Below are 20,409 nucleotides of genomic sequence, written 5' to 3' on the forward strand. Positions count from 1 at the left end.
TTCAAAATGGAAATGCATTGTTTTGTTTCCAACTCCCGCCACGGGCTGCCAGTGTTTATGTTCCTGGATGGATGTAGAGAAATGAAAAGAGAACAGGCTCCCCCATAAACTTAATTAATTCACCCAAATAACTCCCACTCGAATCAATTATACTCGAAAACTTTAACGAATGCCATTAAATTGGCATTTCTCTCGCCCGAGAGCTGGCCTCATCAATCAAATTGATTTCGGCCAGTTGCAATTATTTCACTGCCAGTTAAATTAAAATCGAAGCCAGAGACAAGAATTCAAATTAGTGTTGTACAAAAATATATGCATGTGTACCATATGGTTTCTGGGCGCCTTTCATAGATGCCATGTCATGTGAGAAACTGTCGCTTTGAGTCTGGAAGCGATAAAAGGGGAATTTGCCACAAAATGTTTAGACCATTGACGATGCAGGCATTGAAATAAATTGCCAATTTACAAAGCGGAGACGAGAAAAGAATTTTTGGTGAATTGCGACATAGAAATTTTCCCTGGACCAGGTGTTCACTGCGACGTAGAGAATAAAAAGAGAGACAGGGCATCGGATAAAGATAAAGACGGCAGATAGAGATGGGAACAGAGAATTTGTGCTGCGTAACAAATGTGCATTTAATGCAGTTTCCTCTGTCTCCGTCTGCAGTGTAACAAAGTTGGGAGAGCAGCTGGTATCCAGTGGCACTGGCTACGACAAATTACACATACGCCACGTTGCCGGCAATCACTTATGCAGGAAAGACTTCAGGGGATCACACTAACAAAAATGGTTTTATTTCAATAAAATGTTTTTATTTGTAAAGAATATTATATATATACCTTTCCAGTTTAAGAACCATATCCACAAAAATTCATACTTTTGTCTCATAGTACTTCTTTGATCAATTCTTATTGTCCTGTTTGTTTTTTTTTAAGTGCAAGATACAGTATCAAAGTCAGCAGCTCAACCTTTAGCTTTGGCCAAAGTGTACAAAAATAAAGTGTGTTTTCCTGGCCAAAATAAATATGCTGCATCTTTGATGCAGTCAAGCAACAGGCAAGTTCACAAACTGCCAACTGCTGCTGGCGCTCGGGTGCTTATATTGGAAAAAGTTAACTTATTGCATAATACTTTAAGGCAAAACGTCTGCCATTGGCATAATGAATGAGCAGTCGACAGAGTCAGCCACTCAGTAGCTGCTGCATTTCGGCATTGAATAATTTGATACCCCGTCGTGTCCTGATTCATGGCCAGGATTCGCATCATCCGGCACCCATTTGGCAGTCCGATCCATTTATGAATGCATCCAAGGGCTGCAAACTGAATATTCAGATAATTTTTCACTTGATATCATCGCTAACATAATTTGCTTGCCAATTGCTGACGACTGCATGTGAAATTGATATTTTTCCCAAAAATGCAGTAAAGTGTATGTACGAACTTTTCAATTTTCTCTTTCCCAATCTCCGATAAAGAATTTATTGCATGGATTCAGATATGGATATGTATGCATTTCTCGTGCTAGGATGATATTTCAGAAAGTATATCGAAAGTGAACTTCCCTCGTAAATGTACGTAGTTCTGTTGACAAGGCTTTTGTCTAATTTAATTCAAATTAGATTGGTGAAAAAAATTTATTCATAGAAATTTTCAAAAAGTGATGTTTTAGTTAAATCTTTTAACCACATTTGACATAGGCACGTTCTGGTGGCAATGGTGGCCACGTCAACACCTTTGACACTTGCCTCGTTGCAGCATCCATCTTTTCGCTTCGACTCTGCTGGCTCAGCAGAAAACGAGGAAATTGCAAATAAAATTGAAAATTCAGCGCACTGTCTGCCAAAATCAACATCCATCCAATGACGATGCAGAAGCCTTTTTCGGACATTTGTCAGAGTTCAGAGTCCGTTTTGGCTTATTTCCACACGGCCTAAGCCAGTGCGCCATGGCAATGCACGCAATACCAAATGTCATGTGCTTATGGTAGTATACCGAGCCCTGAATCCTGAATCTCAAATCCTAGGCTGCTGGCATAAAATTGCGGTTGCCTATTTAATGTCTGGCAGCTGCTGCCGTTGAAAATATTGTCAAGGTGTCAGTAGTAAAGTTAATTTCTGGCCTTCTAGTCTCCATCTCCATGTCGACCAGGTTCTGCGGTTGTGGCTCCCACTGTGTCTGTGTGTAACCGCTCAGCTGTAAAAGAGCCGGAAAGCCAGTCTGGCCAGGATCAGCCAGGATTGTGGGTGGCTGGATGGCAGGATGACTGGGTGCTTTCGGGTCGGTCGGATGACTGCGGGAGAACGAGTGAGGTCGAGTGTCGTGTGTCACCGCAAAATGAGTCTCATTGGAAATGAATGTGTGCAGGTCTCGTTGCTGCCACATGGGGCATAAAAGCATTTTGGTTTCGCCATCGGTGTGAGTGAGGAAACATGATATTAAAATGTGGCAGATTGATAAAATTACTAGCGGCAAAATTAGTGTAATTTTTTTTTTAATGGATTTTCCCTGAATAGTTTCATGACCTATTCATGAATTCTTTCGATATTAACTTAATATAAATTCTTTTCACAGAATTTTCGAATTGCTTATAAATACTCCAACTTATTTGGTTTCATTTCCATTGGTCTGGACAAAGGATGGAAATTTTCTGGTACCGTCCACAGAGTAATTTAACTTCATTATAAAGCCAACTCCCATAGCAAGCACTCAATATTTATGCAAATTTGGCGTGCTGCGAAATTTCCATAATTAAATCTGAGCCACAGCGAAAAAAGAAAACAAAAAACAGTGCAACAAAAAAGTTTCAAGCTAAGAAGTGAAAATTGCAGAGGAAAAATGCTAGTGGTAGTGAGAAATATGTGACACCAAGAAAAATGCCAGAGAAACTACAAAATATAATCAAAATTTTGGGCAAGGCGAGGAGAAAATGTAACGAATATTTAATGACCTTTAAAAATAAATATCAAACAACATTTTGATGATTTTTAAGTTTTAACATTAATTTTTAACATCAAATATAAATTGATTCTCGAAGATCTTAAGCTAAACAGCTTATTGATAAGTTTTTTGATGGATAATCATCATCAGCACTGCAACCGCAAGCCAAATATGCCAAGTCAAAAGCGGAACTTGGCCTTTAACTCCCGTCTCGAGCTTAAACTTTTTTCCAGCAAACCACTTTTGGCCGGATGCTTCTGTTGTGGTTGCCAGCCCAGGACGCCAATGCAAAGTTGCCCTTTGCCCTTTTTTTTTTCTTTGAAAAAGCAATGACTTGAGGCCAGAAAGGCGTCAGAGGCCAAATGCATTAAATGGGCGTGGCTGCGATGCTGGCGCTGGCGTTGGCATAACTTTCAAAAACTAATTAAGCCAACTTAAGTGCGGAGCATCTTGGCAGTAGCTCGGGGTGAAAGCCAGGCAATGCCTACCAGGCATTTCAATCAAGCACCGCCTCAAGAGACGAGCTTCAGTTGCAGCTGGAAAGTTTGGTTTGCAGGTTCCAGTAGCTCCAGAAGATGTGGAAAAATATTGCATCAAGCTGTGGGCGGTTGTCCAAAAATATCCATGCTGAAGTGGCAAAGTATTATAGCACGAACTATTTTTATCATCATTAAATAAATTTGGATGAAAAAGTTTTACTAAAAAATGTAGCATACTTTTTTGGGCGGTCATAGATTATGTGTAACTCATACGCCCCGTGTGCTAGTTGAGATTGCAGTAAAACCTGTACAGAGTTTACTCTTACTAAGATTATTATATTTTTACACTTTTTTAAGGCCTGCAACTGTGATAGGCCTTAAGGAAACAAATATATATATATTTCGGATCCCTTCCTAATTACAATTCTCCTGCCAGGAGCCAGGAGTTGACATTTTCGAGGGCTGACTGCTTCCGATGGTGTGAGCGAGTGTTTGTGCAATGGTGTTGATTTAGGTTCACTTTAGCGTAAAATGAATGTCCCACTTCAAATAAAAGTCGCACACTGTAAATCACACAGCAGCTGTAGCAGGACCAGGACGAAAAGCAGAAGCGCCAGCCGGACGGGGATGAGAAGCTGAAAGTGCGGCGGAGCGTTTTCTATTTGTGTTTGTGACACTTTGCCGGCAACAAGGAGCGACAACAGCACTTGAATGCGCCGCATGAAACTGGCTTGCACTTGAGTGGCAAGCTGGGGATGCGGCTGCCATCGAGGAGCAGAGCAGAGGTGCGGTGCCCAAAAATGTCCAACGGCGAGATGACGATGATGACAACAAGGACAATGTCGTCCTGCCCCAACGCCCGCTGCCCGCTGCCATCTTTTCGCTTCCCTTTTCCCACCGGAAGTGGCCTGCCGCAAGTGTCAGCGGTCGGTGGGCGGCCAACACACTTCATAATTCCTTGTCAGTCCTGGGGTCCTGTCACTATCCCACTCGTCCGCCGTCCATCGTCCGTCGTCTTTCGTTCTTTCTCCTGCCTGCCTGGCCAGGCTCTCTTTCGGCACTAAATGACACTTTATAATTGTGCGCCTCAGTGCAAAAGTTTAACAATAAATTGAAAAGTTTCCACTACTGCAACTGAAGTCAAGCCAGGAGGCAAAGGCGTTTCTTATTATCCTTTTTCGGCCAGCCAGGACCTTTTCTTTTGCCCGCTCTCTGTGACTGTGTGTGTGTGCATGTTTGTGAGTTTTAAATGTGCATTTTACAAATGTTACTTGTGGTCTCAACGCCCTCCAACCGCCCCCTCCGGCCAAAGGCAACTTGGTCTAAAGTTTTGTTTTAGCTTCCAGTTTTTAGTGCCTCCACTCTCCTCAAGTTGTTGATGCTCGGATTATTAAAGCCAGCAACTTGAACTTCTCAACTGCCTCAAAGCTAACGAGTTGCCACACAAACGAACAAAATAAAAATAAAATAAAATTTCAAAAACGGAAACAAAACTTGTGCCTGGTCTTAGCAAAAGTTGAACACTTACTCTTAATGATAAAACGATTTTGGTAAAGAATAAAATTTGGAAAATGACTTTACAATCCCACATGGTGACTAATGGAAGAAATAATTTATACATGTGGTTGACACTTAAAGAAATGTATTCGAATTATTATTAAGAACACAACCTTAATTAGTCACTTAACCACATTTAATAATGTCGTTCAACAATCACCCTAAAACTGTTCAAGACAACAATGTTTGTCGACATCTTTTTGGATAATAAAAGTTCATTAGTTCTCTCTTTGGGTTGGAAAACTGTAGCTCCAATTACACGCATAATACGCACAATTACCGAATGCTAAGGGCCCAAAGGACATTCAATGCCGCGAACTTGCAAGGCAAAAGCTAAACGTGGGAATACATAGAACGGGCCCCCGAGTCCGCCAAAAACAATCCTTACTAAGCCAGGCCAATGGCGAAAAGTTGCAGCTTTAAAGTTGCAACCAAACCGAGCCGAACAGCTGCCGACAAAGGGCAGCGCAGATTATGGCCAAAACTGAGCACCAGAATTGGTCCACGAGCTATGGGCCAGATCCGCTCCACTCTACTTCTTTTGGCCCGTTCCGGTTGCCATTTACAAGAAAACAATGGCTCAAAGTTGCATGTTTTAGTTTTTTTTCATGCCGGATTTTTAGCTTTATTTTTTCTCCCCGTGGAAAATGTATGCTATGTGCGTTCGCCCCTAAAAAGGATAAAGTTGTGCAATAAAAAATAAAAAAAAAATAGATTTATATACGAAAGTAAGCTACAAAAGTAAAAAACTTTTGCCATGACACTAGCCATGTTGCTTTGTTAGTTGGCCTTCTCTTGGGGGTTCTGTTTGAATAATTTCGATGCAGGATATTGCGATTTTGGGGTTGAGTTTGTACAAGAAAATATTAAACAAAAAATATTCCATGTTTAAGGTTTATTAAAAATGTATGTACAAAATATTATTTGTTGCTTTTGTAAAAAAAACTTTTAAACTTTAAGGGTTCGATTTTCCAAAACTCCCTAAATTTTTTACATATTTAAAGAGTATTCTTTGTGCAACACATAGTCTCCTGTTTACAAACTTAATTCTTGAATGCATTTTGTGGCAGTTTCGCAACAAAAGTGCGAGCTATGTAGGTGTAACTAAAATGCCACTTTCTTTTTATTCTTATTTTTATTCCCCTGGTTGCGGTCATAAAAACGCCATAAAATTTCCCGCTGAATGTTGTGTGGCTTGAACCACGAAGAAGATTTGCTCAGAGCAGGCTTAAGTTGTGTCCAAAACACACACGGTACATGGTGGTAAACAAATCTTGGTTTACGGCTGACCAAGTGACCACATAATTACAGTTTGCACTTGCCCCAGTTGCCGATTGGCTTGCTCTGCCTTGCGGTCTGGCCAATGCCAATTATAAGCCATGGAATTCAACAAATTAAGCCTCATTACACACGCACCACCCACTAAGCCGCTCTACACACGAATGCAGGTGACCGCAATCCAGTGCTGCAACCGCCGAGTTCTGCCTGTTGACACATGACCCCGCCCACGCCCCAGCCACACCCACAAACCATCCCATCGCCCCATTTTAAGTTGCAAAAAGCATTTTGCCAGGTTGTGGCTAGCCTAATTGCTCATAATTCAAATCGGGCTCTCAGCCCCAACCATCAACCTGATTTCCTTTTCGACCCAAGAGGTGTTGAAAGTGGCAATTAAAAGAAGGCCAGGTATGCGTGTGATGGGCAATTAATTAGTTCTTTGAGGTGGGGACGAGAAACGATTATTAAATTCGAAAATATCGGTAAATAAGAAAGTGCCATTGCGGTTAAGTGAAAAAGGAGAGCTAATTGATGTTTTTAGTGGCTGAGATCCAGCCACTAGTATAAAAAATTTACTTTATATATCCTTAAATTCCTAAAATAAAAAACCTTAAGCTCTCTTACAAAAAATGGTACTGCTCCAACGCCATTTCACAGACAATAAAGCTGAAGTGCGAGCCCTGAAGTGGCTTTAAGTGCATTCATTTTAGAAATCCCTCAACTAAATCAAAGTTAAACATTTTATTAGCTTACCCGACGGAGTCACAAAGCAAGTTTCAATTAAATAGCTGCCTGGCAGAGATTCCACCATCCCACTCGCACCCGGGCAAGAGCTCCTTACGGATTTGGAGACGTCAAACAAAAGAGCGGCCAGAATAACCCAGAGACCCGGCCGGACCATGAATTCATTTTAAAAAATTGCAGCTAGAAAACAAAAGAAACTGCCATTGTGCAATTAAAATTGTATGGCACGAGGGAGTCCGAGTAGTAGCAGCTCTAGTGGAAAGTAGATGGCAAGTCGATGTACTTGGAAGGGAGGGAGCGTAGCCTGGCTTGGTAAGCGGAGTGGGGCGTACTGGGCAGCTGACTGCCGATAAGAGAAATTAAAACAAACAGACGCCGCATGGCCTGCACAATTTCCAAAGTGACACACAGGGCAAAGCAAATAGCAGGACGCCCTCGACGAACCAAACAAAACCAAACTGAACTGAACCGAACTGAACTGAAGGTTCAATCCTGTCCAGCTGGCCATGTTTGCGGGCGTATCATGACAGTTCTCCTCCTGTTCCTTATATCCTTCATTTCTTTTTTTACGTACCGGGTACTTGCGGAATACAAGGGTATATTGTAATGGTCCTACGGGGAATATACAATCGATTTCGAGCGAATATCTTAAAGATCTATTTTTGCAGAAGTATATTATCCACAAAGATTAAAATGACTGAATATTAAGAACTACCAGGTATCATATAGTCGACTTTAATATGTCTGCTCCATCTTATTTTCGTTTTGCCGCCCTCTTGCCTACAAGTATTTTTTTCTTTACTTTACCTCATGTGCTTAAAGTTGTCAGAAGTTGTCGGGTCCGGTTCAGTTGAGTTCCAGTTCCTGGGGCTTCTTGGGGAATCCCCCTACGGGCAGCTGCATTTGTCGTGCGGCTTGGGTCCCCAATGATATCGCATAAGTTTTTCAATTTTGTGCGTTATTAGAAGCGATTAGAGTGGAATGCTGCTTCTGGGCGAAAAACAAGAAAGAAACCAACAGGGCAACCATAAACACTTCAAACCAATTGGCAGCTGGCTAAATTTGCTGTGAATACTTGCTTTTCCACTGTCAAATATCAGGCAAATAAAGAAGCTTTTCCCAACGAAAACCCTTTAAAATATCAGAATAGCATGACAGATTAAAACCACGAGCCATACACAAAGCCTAAATTTCATTTCCTGCCAAATGTCCTTGCTTTCCATCAGCTGGAGCTAATTAATGTTCAGCCCTCTATCTGCGCTCCAGTTTCTAATTCCTGGTATTATATATGGAACTGACTTGTTCGCTTAATGACTGGCTCTCAACGTTTTGTCTAATCCCCCGACAAATCTCTCCTAACTACATACCACACTGCGTATGCGTGTCATAAACATTCCCCACTGGCTGCGATTCATGGGGTACTCGATGGGTAGCAAAAATAAAAGACCACACAAATTAAATGAGAGACGGCGAATTTTCCGGAAAAGCCCAAATAAAAGATTACGCTATAAACACATTTATCTGACCCTGAGACATAAAAACCTGCGCCCTCGATAACATTTTATAACTCAGAAAAGTGCCATAACAAAGTGAAATGTTTCGGCTCGTCCGTCCGAACAAAGGCCGAAACAGCCTCCTGATGAGTTAAAGCCGCAGCTAGTAAAAGTTAACAGCATTTCAACTTGGCGACTGATAATTTAGACCCAAAAAACAAACACAAAACATCAACCGACGGAAAAAGCGAAAACAAAGCCTTAATGAAGCATAAAAAATGTTTATGCCCACGGAAAACTAAAAGCCAAAAACAACAGTATGCAAAAATAAACTTGGAATCACTTTAGGTTTATCGCATATATATTTTTAGGCACATAAATAAAATTTGCCAACCCAAAAAAAAAGGACAACAACCGCAGACAGGATAAATAAACTGAGTAAGATAGCAGAAATTAATTGATGGTCCTCAAGGAAATTCAAATAAAGAACACAAGTCAGGCATATTTTGAAGGGTGAACTAGGGGATACCCTTTTCTAAGAGATAAAAAGATTTGTGCACAAAAATTATAATTATCTCAAAAAAGGATAAAAATATGCTTAACCTTATGAATAAATTTTATTCCAGCATCAACATGTATACAACACCCTTTTCAAACTTCATAAAACAAAAATAAAAATAGTAAAACCTCAGACCAACCAAAACGGCAGCCAAAACCCAGCTGAAAAAAAGTGTTAATGAACAAAATAATGAGTTCCAGTGCCCAGTTTTGGGCCACAAAACATTTTATGACACCAACAGCAAAACACCAAGGGAACCTCAGTCCAGGACGGGGGAAACCAGCCAGCCACCTAACCAGAAAACCAGGAAAAACCCCACCATGTAGAAAAAAAACACACCCACAGAGTCGCAGAGAAAGTCAGAGTCGCCGCATGAAGCAATAAATAATCACCAAAGTTTCGTTGAATCGAATTATCACCCCCTGAGGTGTAGTTCCGTAATGAATTTGTTTTGGGGTTTTTCTCGGCCCCAGCATTTAGTTTCATTATGCTTTGCTTTGGGTCCCCAAAAACCAGATTCTGCGACTGCGTGACCCAACGCAGTCAGGACTCAGGAGCTCCCCAAACAGTGGCCCCCTCACAATCCTTCCGAATTCCAAACTCCCGGCCCCCCACAAAACTCCTGCTGGCAACTTTTAACTCCGACTGCAACCTCGGATTCCATTTGTTTTCCGTTGGTTTGTTCCGTGTGCTGCTGACTGACCCGTAGTTGTCCGGGCCTTGTTTAGTTGTTAGTTGTTTGGCTTTGGTGATCTACTTTTTTCGGTATTCGTTTTTTTTTTGTTGCGGACCCAAAGCTGCGGGAGCAAATACATTTGATTTGATGTACACAAAGTCGGTATGTTCACGCTGTCACTAGCTCATTTGTTTGTTTTGAGGTTTTCCGATTTTCTGTTGGTTTCTGTCGTTTGATTTCAGCCATGGCCTAAATTACAATTGCCAGGCTACTGCCCAGAAGCAAAAAAATAAATGAAGCCAATGGAATTTAAATTGAAATTGGAAGTTGTCGCTAAAAGACAGGAATGTAAACGATTTTTAAAAATATTTTTTTTTTTAATATACTGCTAAAAGAAAAATTTTAATAAATCAACGTTTTTTGTCAAATACTGTATTGTTTGATTGAATTTTCATTATTTTCCAGGCATATTTTTTATTATATTTTTTTAATCCATTTCACAAACCACAATATGTGGGTTTAGTCTTGGCTAAAGAACAAAAAATGTACTTTCTAAAATAAGCAATCTTTGTGTGTGTTAATAAATTATAATTAAATAGTTTAAATGAAATTTAAAACCCAATCTCTTATTTACTATCCTGAATAAATACTTATACTCTTACCCTGAATAAAATTTGAGTATATGAGAACGTGACATAGTCCAGCTTTTTGCTTATGCTAGCCTGTTTTTTAGTGGGGTAGGTTATTAATAACGCATTTTGTTTTTATTCTGTCAGCGTTTTGTCCATTAATACATTCATACATACATATACTAAAAGCTGTACTTTTTGCTTAACTTTAAAACTGAACCTCTTTAAACCAGAAATAATGATAAAACAATATTAATTATATAAATTTATTTTCATTACAAAGTGTCGCATTAAAATGACTCTTAATTCTATTTGAATTGCACGATTAAGACTAGTTTTGTTGTACAGTTGAGTATCATATTATTCCTGGTTGGTCTCAATGCTAAAAAATCGCAATGTGCCAATTTGTGTACTAAAACAACAGACATATGGGATTGTCAGCATGAAAGTCATTTGAGTCCGCGTTCCACCCTTGACGGGAAATTCCTGACCAAGTCGTTGACTATAAGCAGCTGCAAGGAAATTTTGCAAATTTATACAATTGTTTCCAAATAGTTTTCCTAGAAAAAACTTACCACGTATTTGTGATAAAGTAATAGAACGTTGAGGTGAGTCACTTTGTGTGCTTTTCAATATCCCACGTAAATCGTCTTTTAGAGTGGGATGTTTTCTCTTCAATTTATTGAAGAAATCGTCTATTGTAGCCATGGTTCTTGTTTAATAAAATTATTTTACTTATTTAGATGGAGAAAGAATACAGCACGTGTACACGTGAACTCTCCAATGCAGTCTAAAGTTCGAATAACCGGAAAACAACCAACCGACCCCCAAAAATAAAACAATCAGTAAACAAAATAAAACCGGTTTCTGAGGCCAAGCAGTTGTTATCAATGCACTTTTTCACAGAGATATTCTCCCTTTCCCTCCCACTTACTCCCTCTTTTTCTCTCTGGAGTTTTCCTCTCTCTCTCTCACTCTCCTTAGCATGCATGGTGGTGATTTTTCCAGTAGTTTCCGATCGGTCGGTCTGGTGGTGGAAAATCCAATCGAGCGTAGAGAAAACTTTCTCCGGATTAGCCAAGACCCAAACCGCACACAAACTACAAAATTTCCACTCTTATACAAATGAAAAATAAAAGCCGGAAAATGTTTGGAAAACTACAAGCCACTGACCGAATATTTAAGTAAATTATATTCTATACATTTTTAATGGCTTACCTCTTCTTTCCCAAAAAAGAGAGCTCCTGCAACTCATAAAAAAACTTTGCTTTTCCCTCTGGCAATAAAAAGAAAGAAAAACATCGTGGAAAACCCCAGGAAAATTACTTCACACGAAAAAGTTGTCCTGATTTTCACACTTGTGGCAAGCAAAGTAAGAAAATAATTACAAACTTCAAGCAAAAACATCAACAACCACAACTGAAAATAATATTAAATTCAAATTATTTGCAGCACTTTGTGTGGCCCAGAAGCACAAAAGTCGCTTTTGGGCGGAAAAGGAGAGAAGAAAAGCAAACCGGTAGAAATTGTCAAAAGTATAAGAACACGAAAAATAAAAGAAAACTTGTCAAAGTCATTTTAATTTAAGTTGTGCAACATTTTAACACTTTTCCAAATATATACTGAATGCCTCAAGGCAGTTGGAAAAGAATGAATAACAAATACGAAAGTTGGTAATTTATTTTTTAGGATTTTAGGTAAATGATATATGACTTGACTATGACTTGAGTATCTTTTTAAAAATAAATATGTATAAAGTATCTAAATGGCAATAAATAAGTATATTAAATTAATACGTCATACCCCATAATATAAAAAAACATAGTTTATTTTTAAGTATCTCCTTCAAACCAGAGACTTTCAAGCCCTTCAATTAAATCACCCTCGAAACCTTTAATTAAAAACTACAACTTTTCAAGTATCAAATAAAAAGTATAGAATAATACGAGCTTATTTGCTGTCATAATTTGAAGCTCATTAAAACACATTCACTGCCAAAAAGGGTAACAAACTTTCAAACTAAAATGCTAACGTTGCCACGCCCACACACACATACACCCCATCACATACGCCCACTTGTATATCGTGTGTCTGCATTGTGCATTTTATGTGAATAAAAAATGTGTGTGCAACGAAAATGAAATTTGCAACGGAAGTTATTTCACGCTTTGGAGAGTGCGCCCACTGCTCCATGCCACGAGTCCTGCTCCCGCGCTGCTCGCGCTTTTCCCGCTTTCCTAGTATTTCCCCCCCTTTTCCAGCTTTTCACGTCAAAACTACATAAGTAACGAAGTAACAAGCGGCAGGATCCAGGAGCTGCTGTTGAAGGAATTAAGCAGCATAACGGGCTGTCAGTGTATGAGGGCCGTACGCGTGTAATTGGTTTCAAGTTGCAGCATAGGTCGTGGCACAAGTGCATAGACTCGATTGCAACAAGTTTAATTAACATAAAATATGAAAGGGCCACACCAGCAAACAAATGCAAAGTGCCGTCCATGGAAATGGTATTTATTGTTTGCCATACTGGCAGGTAGTATAAAGTTGTCCTTTTCGAAGGCAACGTGTCCCTTTCTTATTACCTTCAGAAAGAAATATATAATCAATGGGAATAAAGCAAAAATTTTCATCAGTTTTGCTGAAACAGAAACGTGTAGACTCATTTATTAATTCCATGCCATTTGTGCTGTTGATTTACGCACCCACATAAATATCGTAATAAATGGAGCACTGGAGCTCTGTGGAGCTGTTGAAGGATATTGCCTTTTGCAGGACCTTCGACCTGAGCCAATATCGCACACATGTGCCACCCACAAGCACAAAAGTAAACTTTCGGCCAGTTGAGCAGAAATTTCCGATTTTGCATTAATAAATGCAATTTCTCTTTTTGGGTCAAGTATGAGCTTTCAATTTATTTTCTATTTGAAAAGGGAAGTAACATTCGAACATGAATGCTTCTTGGCGAGAATTTCTAAAAATTACTTTTAATAAAGACTGAGCTTCTGAGCATTCAATTTAATTAATTGAATACTTTATTATGATTTGGTGTATAAGCCGATGTAAAATATTTGGCAATTGTAGAGAAAAGTGGATCATATCAAGTTTATCAATTACCTAAGCCAACGGCTGTCAAGTGCAGCATGAAAATTGTGTGTATGCCAGCAGTATTTGCCAGGACACTTAATTGAGCGGACAGACACGTAGACGCACACTTGGATGCCTCAACCACCACCACTACGGTATATAACTAACACATGGGCAAACACATCTCAACACCTGAATGCCTTTGAAGATGCATCGGGTGTGTGCTTGGGGTTAGTATTTCTCAGCACTTGGTTTTCAATGCGGCCAATGCAACCAAACTGTCTCCGCTTGGTAAGCAATCAATTTCAACTGAATGCCGTCTTCATGCATAATTGCTTTCCATTGTACATGTGTGTGTGACACACACGTGTATGTGATGAAGCGTGTTGTGTACAACGCTGCGTATACTTATCGAGCCTGCTTAATATGGCAATTAAAAGATGATTCCAATTAAGGGGAAGCTGTGTGCTGCGTAATCACTGCACAATATCGACTTGTTGTGCACAAATCGCATTAGCTTGGAGTCCTTTTAATTGGCATAATAAACTAGATTTCAGACTCAGAAGATTTCTCCCAGCCGTTTTCAAAATTGCATATTCGATTACGAGACATTTGCAAAAAAGCCAACAAAACCTATTAGTATGACATTAAGAATGTCGAGTAGACTAAGAAGGGCTGTCAGGAATTCCTCGTAATAAATTTACACCATGAACTTCTCCGGAAGCATACATTTAATATAAATAATTGAGCGTTTAATGAACTGAATTATAGGCAAGTATAGTATTTGGAATAAACTCTCAAATAATTATCGTTAAAAAGTATGCAAAAAACAGGAGCCTACTTTAAGGCTTTCGACTAAATAATTTATTAGCCAGCCATAATCTATAATTAAATCGTGTAAAACTGTTGCGAGCGTTTATGCGGTCGCATTAATATTAATTGCTTATATTTAGGGCTTTTAAATAGCTTAATTAAATTGCCACTTGAACAACAAAAGGAAATTACTACCGCAATGCGTGCTCCAGTCAGGGGACCAGTACTCCCCTGGCTAGTATTTTTCTCGATTATAAAAAATAATTAACTCGCCGCAAAACAATTAATCAGTGACTCTTGCAAACAGGCTCGCTCGGCAATGGTCCGGTAACAATTTGCATAAATTACGCAAACTAAAAATACCATCAACATAATTAGAAATGTGATACCGGTACTGCGGATAATATCGAATTGATTTATGTAAATTACAAAACCACAAAACAAAATGCAAATTTAGGAAAAAAATGGAAACTACATCATGCCAACAAGTATTGAGTAAATAAATTAATAAAAATAAATATATGCGAGTGCAACTTATTTGCATGTAATGTGTTGTCAAGCCTTTCTGCCACTGCAGTTTGTCTCGACCAAATATTTATGGTAGTTTGCCGTGTTCGATGTCGATGTAACACATAATGTTCTGTGTCCATGTTCGAGTCTAGTTCGTGCCACAAAAGCAGCCAAGTGCAAAACCAAATCAACCAAAATGTGCGTAATAAATATTAATTCAATTTTTTGCACCCCCAACGCCCTTTGCATGCTAAATTTCATCATTGGCAGGCAACTATTAATTTATGCATGTGAATTCGGACATAAATGATTTTGGTAATAGAAATTTTGATGTATGCAAAAATAAGTGTCAGAGATAGATGCCAAAACAAAAGGAAAATATTCATTTTCAACCTTTAAATTTCTGTAGAAAAACCTACTTTGATATTCCCTTTTTGTTTATTTTACATTTACTTTATATTTATTTATCTCGCCCGCATATTAATTCTCCGCCAGAAGCGAGCTACAAAATTAAAAAATACATTTTCCTTTCAACCTTAACGCTTTTAATAAATTAAATTAAAATTTATGCATTGCATGGCAGCGTTTTTTTTTACTTACTTACTTCATGTCTAGAGCCAGCAGGTGCCATTTTTTCAGGTGCTCTCGCCGCACAAATATTAATTTCATAAATGTGGTGTGTGTTTTAATGAGAACACTCAAAATTAATAAAACAATGCGTACATTAAATGCAAATTGCAGACCAGCAGCGTTGACTCCGGCTGTGTCAACACGTTGGTCCTTCGCCCAGACAGGACGAGCCCCGTGGAGAAAGACCGGGCCCCGGGACCTGGTCCTGGTCCAGGGGGTGTTTGAAGTAATTATGAGGACATTATGGGCATTATGCTCGGCAATCGTTATTGCGTGGACATGCTGGGACCCTGAAAACCGACGAGGGCCAGTTGGAAAACTGTAAGGATGTCGATCCCTGCGCTCCTTGCGGCATTTTCAACATTTGCGTTATTCATGTACCGAGTGTGTACATATTTGCCAGAACTCTGCAAGGACGAGCGGGACCGGAAAGCGGCCAATTAGGGGGTGGCGGTGAAATGGCCCTGTCTAAATTGCAACAACATTATTTAATTGAAACTAATTTGCCATTTTGCGGTTGCCATCAAAATACTTAATGTCTTGAGGCCAGTAAGTGGCCCGCAATGTGGGTCAAAGCTGCCTGCGGTTTTAAAGTACATTTTTGGGAAACTTTAGCATTAATCCTGCCGCGTGTTGAAACATTGTGAGCTACCTCGCTGGGGTGGGGGCGGGTCTGGGCTATATTTCTCACCTGGCCGAAATGGAGTGCACCAAGGGCAACAAAAAATTAAGCGCTTTATGGCATTCCACCATGGAGTACACCACATGCTCTGTTTACTTTTACGACTTGCCAAGGCAGCATGGCAACATCAGACAAAAACAAACACAAACAGAGCATCTCCGACTCCATAAGTTGAGATGAGATGCAAGGGCACCCTAGCCCTGTAGTTGCAGACAGTGATGTTGAAAAGGATAAGGAGTTTATTTTATTTTACTTTTTGCCTAAAGGACAGGGTGGTTATTTCCATTTTTTAAGTTATTCTATTCTTTAATAATAATATAATTATTATTTCTTGTTTCAATTGTTGTTCTAATTGTTTCTTACCTATTTATTAGTGTTACTAAAAGTATAAATATTACCTTTATATGATTTTATCTCGCATCTCTGACATTGGTCACACCCCCTCACGTCGAATGACACCCGCCAGGATGGACGGCCAAGAGGCAGGACGGTGCTCTGTGGGCGTGGCACAAAGTGAGCCAAACGCACGTGACGCTCATCAATTTAGCGCACTTTGCCTTTGCCAGCGCCACTGCGCTTTTGCTTTTAATGCGATCCGGAGAAAGCATGGGGGTAGCGGGAAAATTCTGAAGACCACGGGGAGAGGGCGAGAGCAGGGCCTAAGGGAAAATGGAAAATGGTGGAAAAAGGGGGATCCACGATGGCAATGGTGATGAGGATGCCATATGCCGGAGACCGCTTCAGTGCATCGTTGTGCACATGCTGTGCACGTCGTCGTCGTCTTCCCCGACTCTGCATCTGCGTATCTGTGTATGTAAGAGTATATGCAACGGTGTCACGATTTTGCATATTAATTGCATTAAGTTATAGCCACCAAGTAGAGCCGCCCACCACCGTCGGATGGCGCCACATGCGCCACCGGCAGTTGCTCGACGCTCGGCGATAATTTCAAGTTGGTAAATCCACTTTGGCGCACATGGATCCGCATGTACGAGGAGCTTAGTGCTGGACCCGGTGCTTAACTGTAATTCAAACTGGCTCTGAGGTGGCTAGAAACGTTCGGTTTGCATAATACCAGATACCCAAGCTTTTAGTTGGCCAACCTCTGATCGGCCGAAACAAACAAAAAATGCGTACAAAATAATTTATTTTTAAACAACAGAACAGATACAAAACGAAATGTGATCCGCGTTACACAAAAACACAGATACTCTTTGTATTGGTTGGCTATTTGTGTAGATGTATGTGTGCTTTTCAAATATACGAAAATATTTTTGAAAATATCTGAAATGTTTGTTGCTATTGGAAGTGCTTACGTATGCGCTATTTATAAAATGACTCACTTGAATATTTCAGCAACAAAAATTATTTACATTCTTAATATTTTTGTTTTGCAAAAACAATATTTCCATGTGTGAGTAGCTTTTGGGTTTTATTTTGGAAAGTGTGTGGGTGGATTTGAAGATATTAAATAATTTTAGTGCTTTGATTGTAATTTTATGCCCGGTTGGAAATGTTTATGATGGATATTATAGGAATGCTTTAGTTTCAAAGCTTTAGTGTTTAGTTACTTCTGAAAATATACATTTTTTTTAAACATACCTTATTTTTTGAGTGTAAACTCGATGTCTTGCCAGATTTCGCTCCATACTTCTTTACATTCCATATGCTTGATATTATACTATTGAATGCAAGGAAGCATGGAACTCTCAAAGGCTCTTTTGATCTTTTTTTTTCACTGTTTAGGGCACTATACCTTTATGTGTAAACTTACCGATTAGCAAAGCCATAATGCCATTTCTTTACTGAATAATGACAATGGCGGATGGTAACTTCAAAAAGTGCAACCATCATGGGGCGGAAAAAAGTGGTGCAACTACAAAACATTCTCTACAGTCTTTTGTGGTTGCATTTTGGGCAATTCCTTTCCGCTTTGTTCACAATCCTTTTTGCTTTTTATATTGTATTTGTTTTGTTTGGTTTTTTTTCTGTTACTTTGTGTGAAGAAAATCCTTATGCTGCTTATTTTTGTGGCATGCAAATTTTTCCTGTTTTCCGTTTAAGAGTTTTCATTTTTTTTATACTCATACTTTTCATTTTTTTGTTTTTTGTGTTGCGGTGTTCGGTGTTGCCGTGCGTTTTTATAGTCCAACTGCAATAAAGCAATTTTTAAGCGCACTGAAGTGTGTTTATATGTGACTGGGTCCTCGCCCGTACCGCCCCATAAGCCCTGGTCCCCCCTGGCCCTACGAACTCCCCCCCTTCAGATACAACTCGTACTTTCCGTATCCGTGGTATCTGTTTTGGTTGTTGTTATTCGTTTTCCTTTCATTGTGGGACTTTTTTTTATACATTTTTTGTTTTTTGTTTTGCATCTTTCACGCGCCTGCACAAAAAATTCATAAACTTTTTGCTGCTTTTTATACTTTTTGTTTTTGACTTTTTTGTTTTGGGGTTCTGTGTGGGGGATGGCCATAATAAAATGGCGCCTTTTTGCTTGACTTTTTTTTTATGCGCATATTTTGCGCCACATGGCCAGCTTGGGACATCAAACCGACTTTAACTCATCCCCTGGCCAGTGATCCCCAACAGGAGGTTTCTGGTTTTTGTGCAATGCTTTTTGCTTTGCCGCTTAAACGATTTTTTTTGTCGGTCACATTCCACACGTAAAATGTACAAACAAAGTCCGCGTTTCTATTTCGATTTGATTTTAAAACCAAAAACTCCGATCTACGATCTCCGCTCTTGGAAGAACTTGACGACGCGAACTGATGACTGCAACTGTGTTCTAGCTGCAGTGTAAACATGAGTTTATATAGGTGCCTAAAATTAAATCGAGAGACCCACACATGAAGATCAGGCAGGGTCAGGTCAAGCCCAGACCTCGGGCCCGCCACATATGTTCCAAGTGTTTCTCGGGTTTTTTTTGTTGTTCTTGTTTTTCTCATTTTACCTACTTGAAGCAACCAAAGGGGCAATACCCATGCTGAGATGGGCAGGATGTGAGTCGTTCACATGGATGCAATCTGCAGCTTGCATCCCGCAGATTGCAGGCGTTTCCCAGGCCGCCTCGAAAATCATCCATGTGTGTGCGATTGTGTTTTTACAGAAGAGACAATATAAGCAACATAATTGTCAATAAATCCATATGGGATTTTTCTAATGAAGGGAATTATTTAAAATAAATTTTTTAAATTCTTCTTCTGAGCTTAAATTCTCTCGAAAAAAGTAATTATGCGACAATCAGATGGAACATTCGCTGAAATATTCTCTGCAATTAACATTAACAATTCAATGTGCCATCCATGGGGCAACGAAACATAATCGAATTGTAATGAAAATTGTCAACGCACCACATTGCATTAAAAAAAGAAACAGTTCACAAACGTGCATTTTAATTAGCAATTTTCTGCGTGAGGTTCTTTTTTGCTTTTAATGCACTGGTCCCCAACTTTTCATGTACTTTCATTGAATTATAATAAAAAATGTTCAGCCCAATGGGGTGAAAGTGTCGTGTAACTAATTATTTAAATACTATTATATCCATTAATGATGCATATTTTAATTGAAATTAATTAACGAGCCTGCTGGCCAAATTGTTAATAACATATTTTAGATTTTGGTCAACTGATTGGGAACTAAAAGGGTTATTGTTATTTTAACAAATAGTCCTTATAAGCAAGAATTTATTAGCAAAATGTTATATAACTCAAAAACAGTTAACAAATAATTGCTTTAGATTTTTAAAAAAAGTACTTATTTCCCTTTTTTAAAAAAAAAGTTAAAGTATACTCTGCCTCAGTAAATGGTCTTATTTAGGATACTGTATATACTTATATGCCCGTTTTATATCGAGATTTCCGCAACACGAAAATAGCGATGAGCAAGTGAGTATTATTCATAGCATGCCAGACACTCTCACCACCACACTCGAACACTCACACCAGGGTACGGATTCGGATTCAGATTCGAAAATCTTCAGTTCGCTTTCCGTTGAGTCTGCTTTTATTTATAGCTTTTTGCCGATGTTCTCCATAAATAGCTAAGAAGTCTCGACCGTCTGGCAAAATGCACACCAAATCGTAGAAACTAAAAGTTTTCGGGTAACTCGAAATTTCGACAGGATCACTTCACAGATTTTCCTTCAAAACTATTTTTTTTGTTCAAGCGGAATATTATCCAGGATTTTTATGATTATGATCACAATGCCGGTTTTTCGTGTGAAAAGTTTCTAAGGAATAATAGATCTGAATGGGCTTTATGTATGGATATATATATGGCCGGACTAAAGCCGATCTGAACGGGTCGACAACAGAATCGGTAATGCACTAAAGGATGCA

The 20,409-nt window shown here is 39.2% G+C and overlaps 1 protein-coding gene across 1 annotated transcript; it reads right to left on the reverse strand.

Annotated features, from left to right (window-relative positions):
* Window positions 1-10,605: 10,605 nt before the first annotated feature.
* On the reverse strand, window positions 10,606-11,169 carry LOC108125575 (uncharacterized). The gene is made up of 2 exons (XM_017241797.3): window positions 10,929-11,169; window positions 10,606-10,865 (listed from the first exon to the last, which is right to left on the reverse strand). Exons 1-2 carry the CDS (start codon window positions 11,059-11,061, stop codon window positions 10,714-10,716), a joined length of 285 nt encoding a protein of 94 aa, XP_017097286.1. The 5' UTR covers window positions 11,062-11,169; the 3' UTR covers window positions 10,606-10,713.
* Between the last annotated feature and the right edge of the window lie 9,240 nt (window positions 11,170-20,409).

The sequence above is a fragment of the Drosophila bipectinata genome, chromosome 2L (genome assembly GCF_030179905.1).
Source record: "Drosophila bipectinata strain 14024-0381.07 chromosome 2L, DbipHiC1v2, whole genome shotgun sequence".
Classification (NCBI taxonomy): Eukaryota; Metazoa; Arthropoda; class Insecta; order Diptera; family Drosophilidae; genus Drosophila; species Drosophila bipectinata.

Excerpts from the sequence above, each read along its gene's own strand:
- LOC108125575 (XM_017241797.3), bottom strand. The coding sequence starts at position 11,061 with ATGGCTACAATAGACGATTTCTTCAATAAATTGAAGAGAAAACATCCC. Across the intron at positions 10,866-10,928 it reads TACTTTATCACAAATACGTG|CTGCTTATAGTCAACGACTT; the intron begins GTAAGTTTTTTC and ends ATTTCCTTGCAG.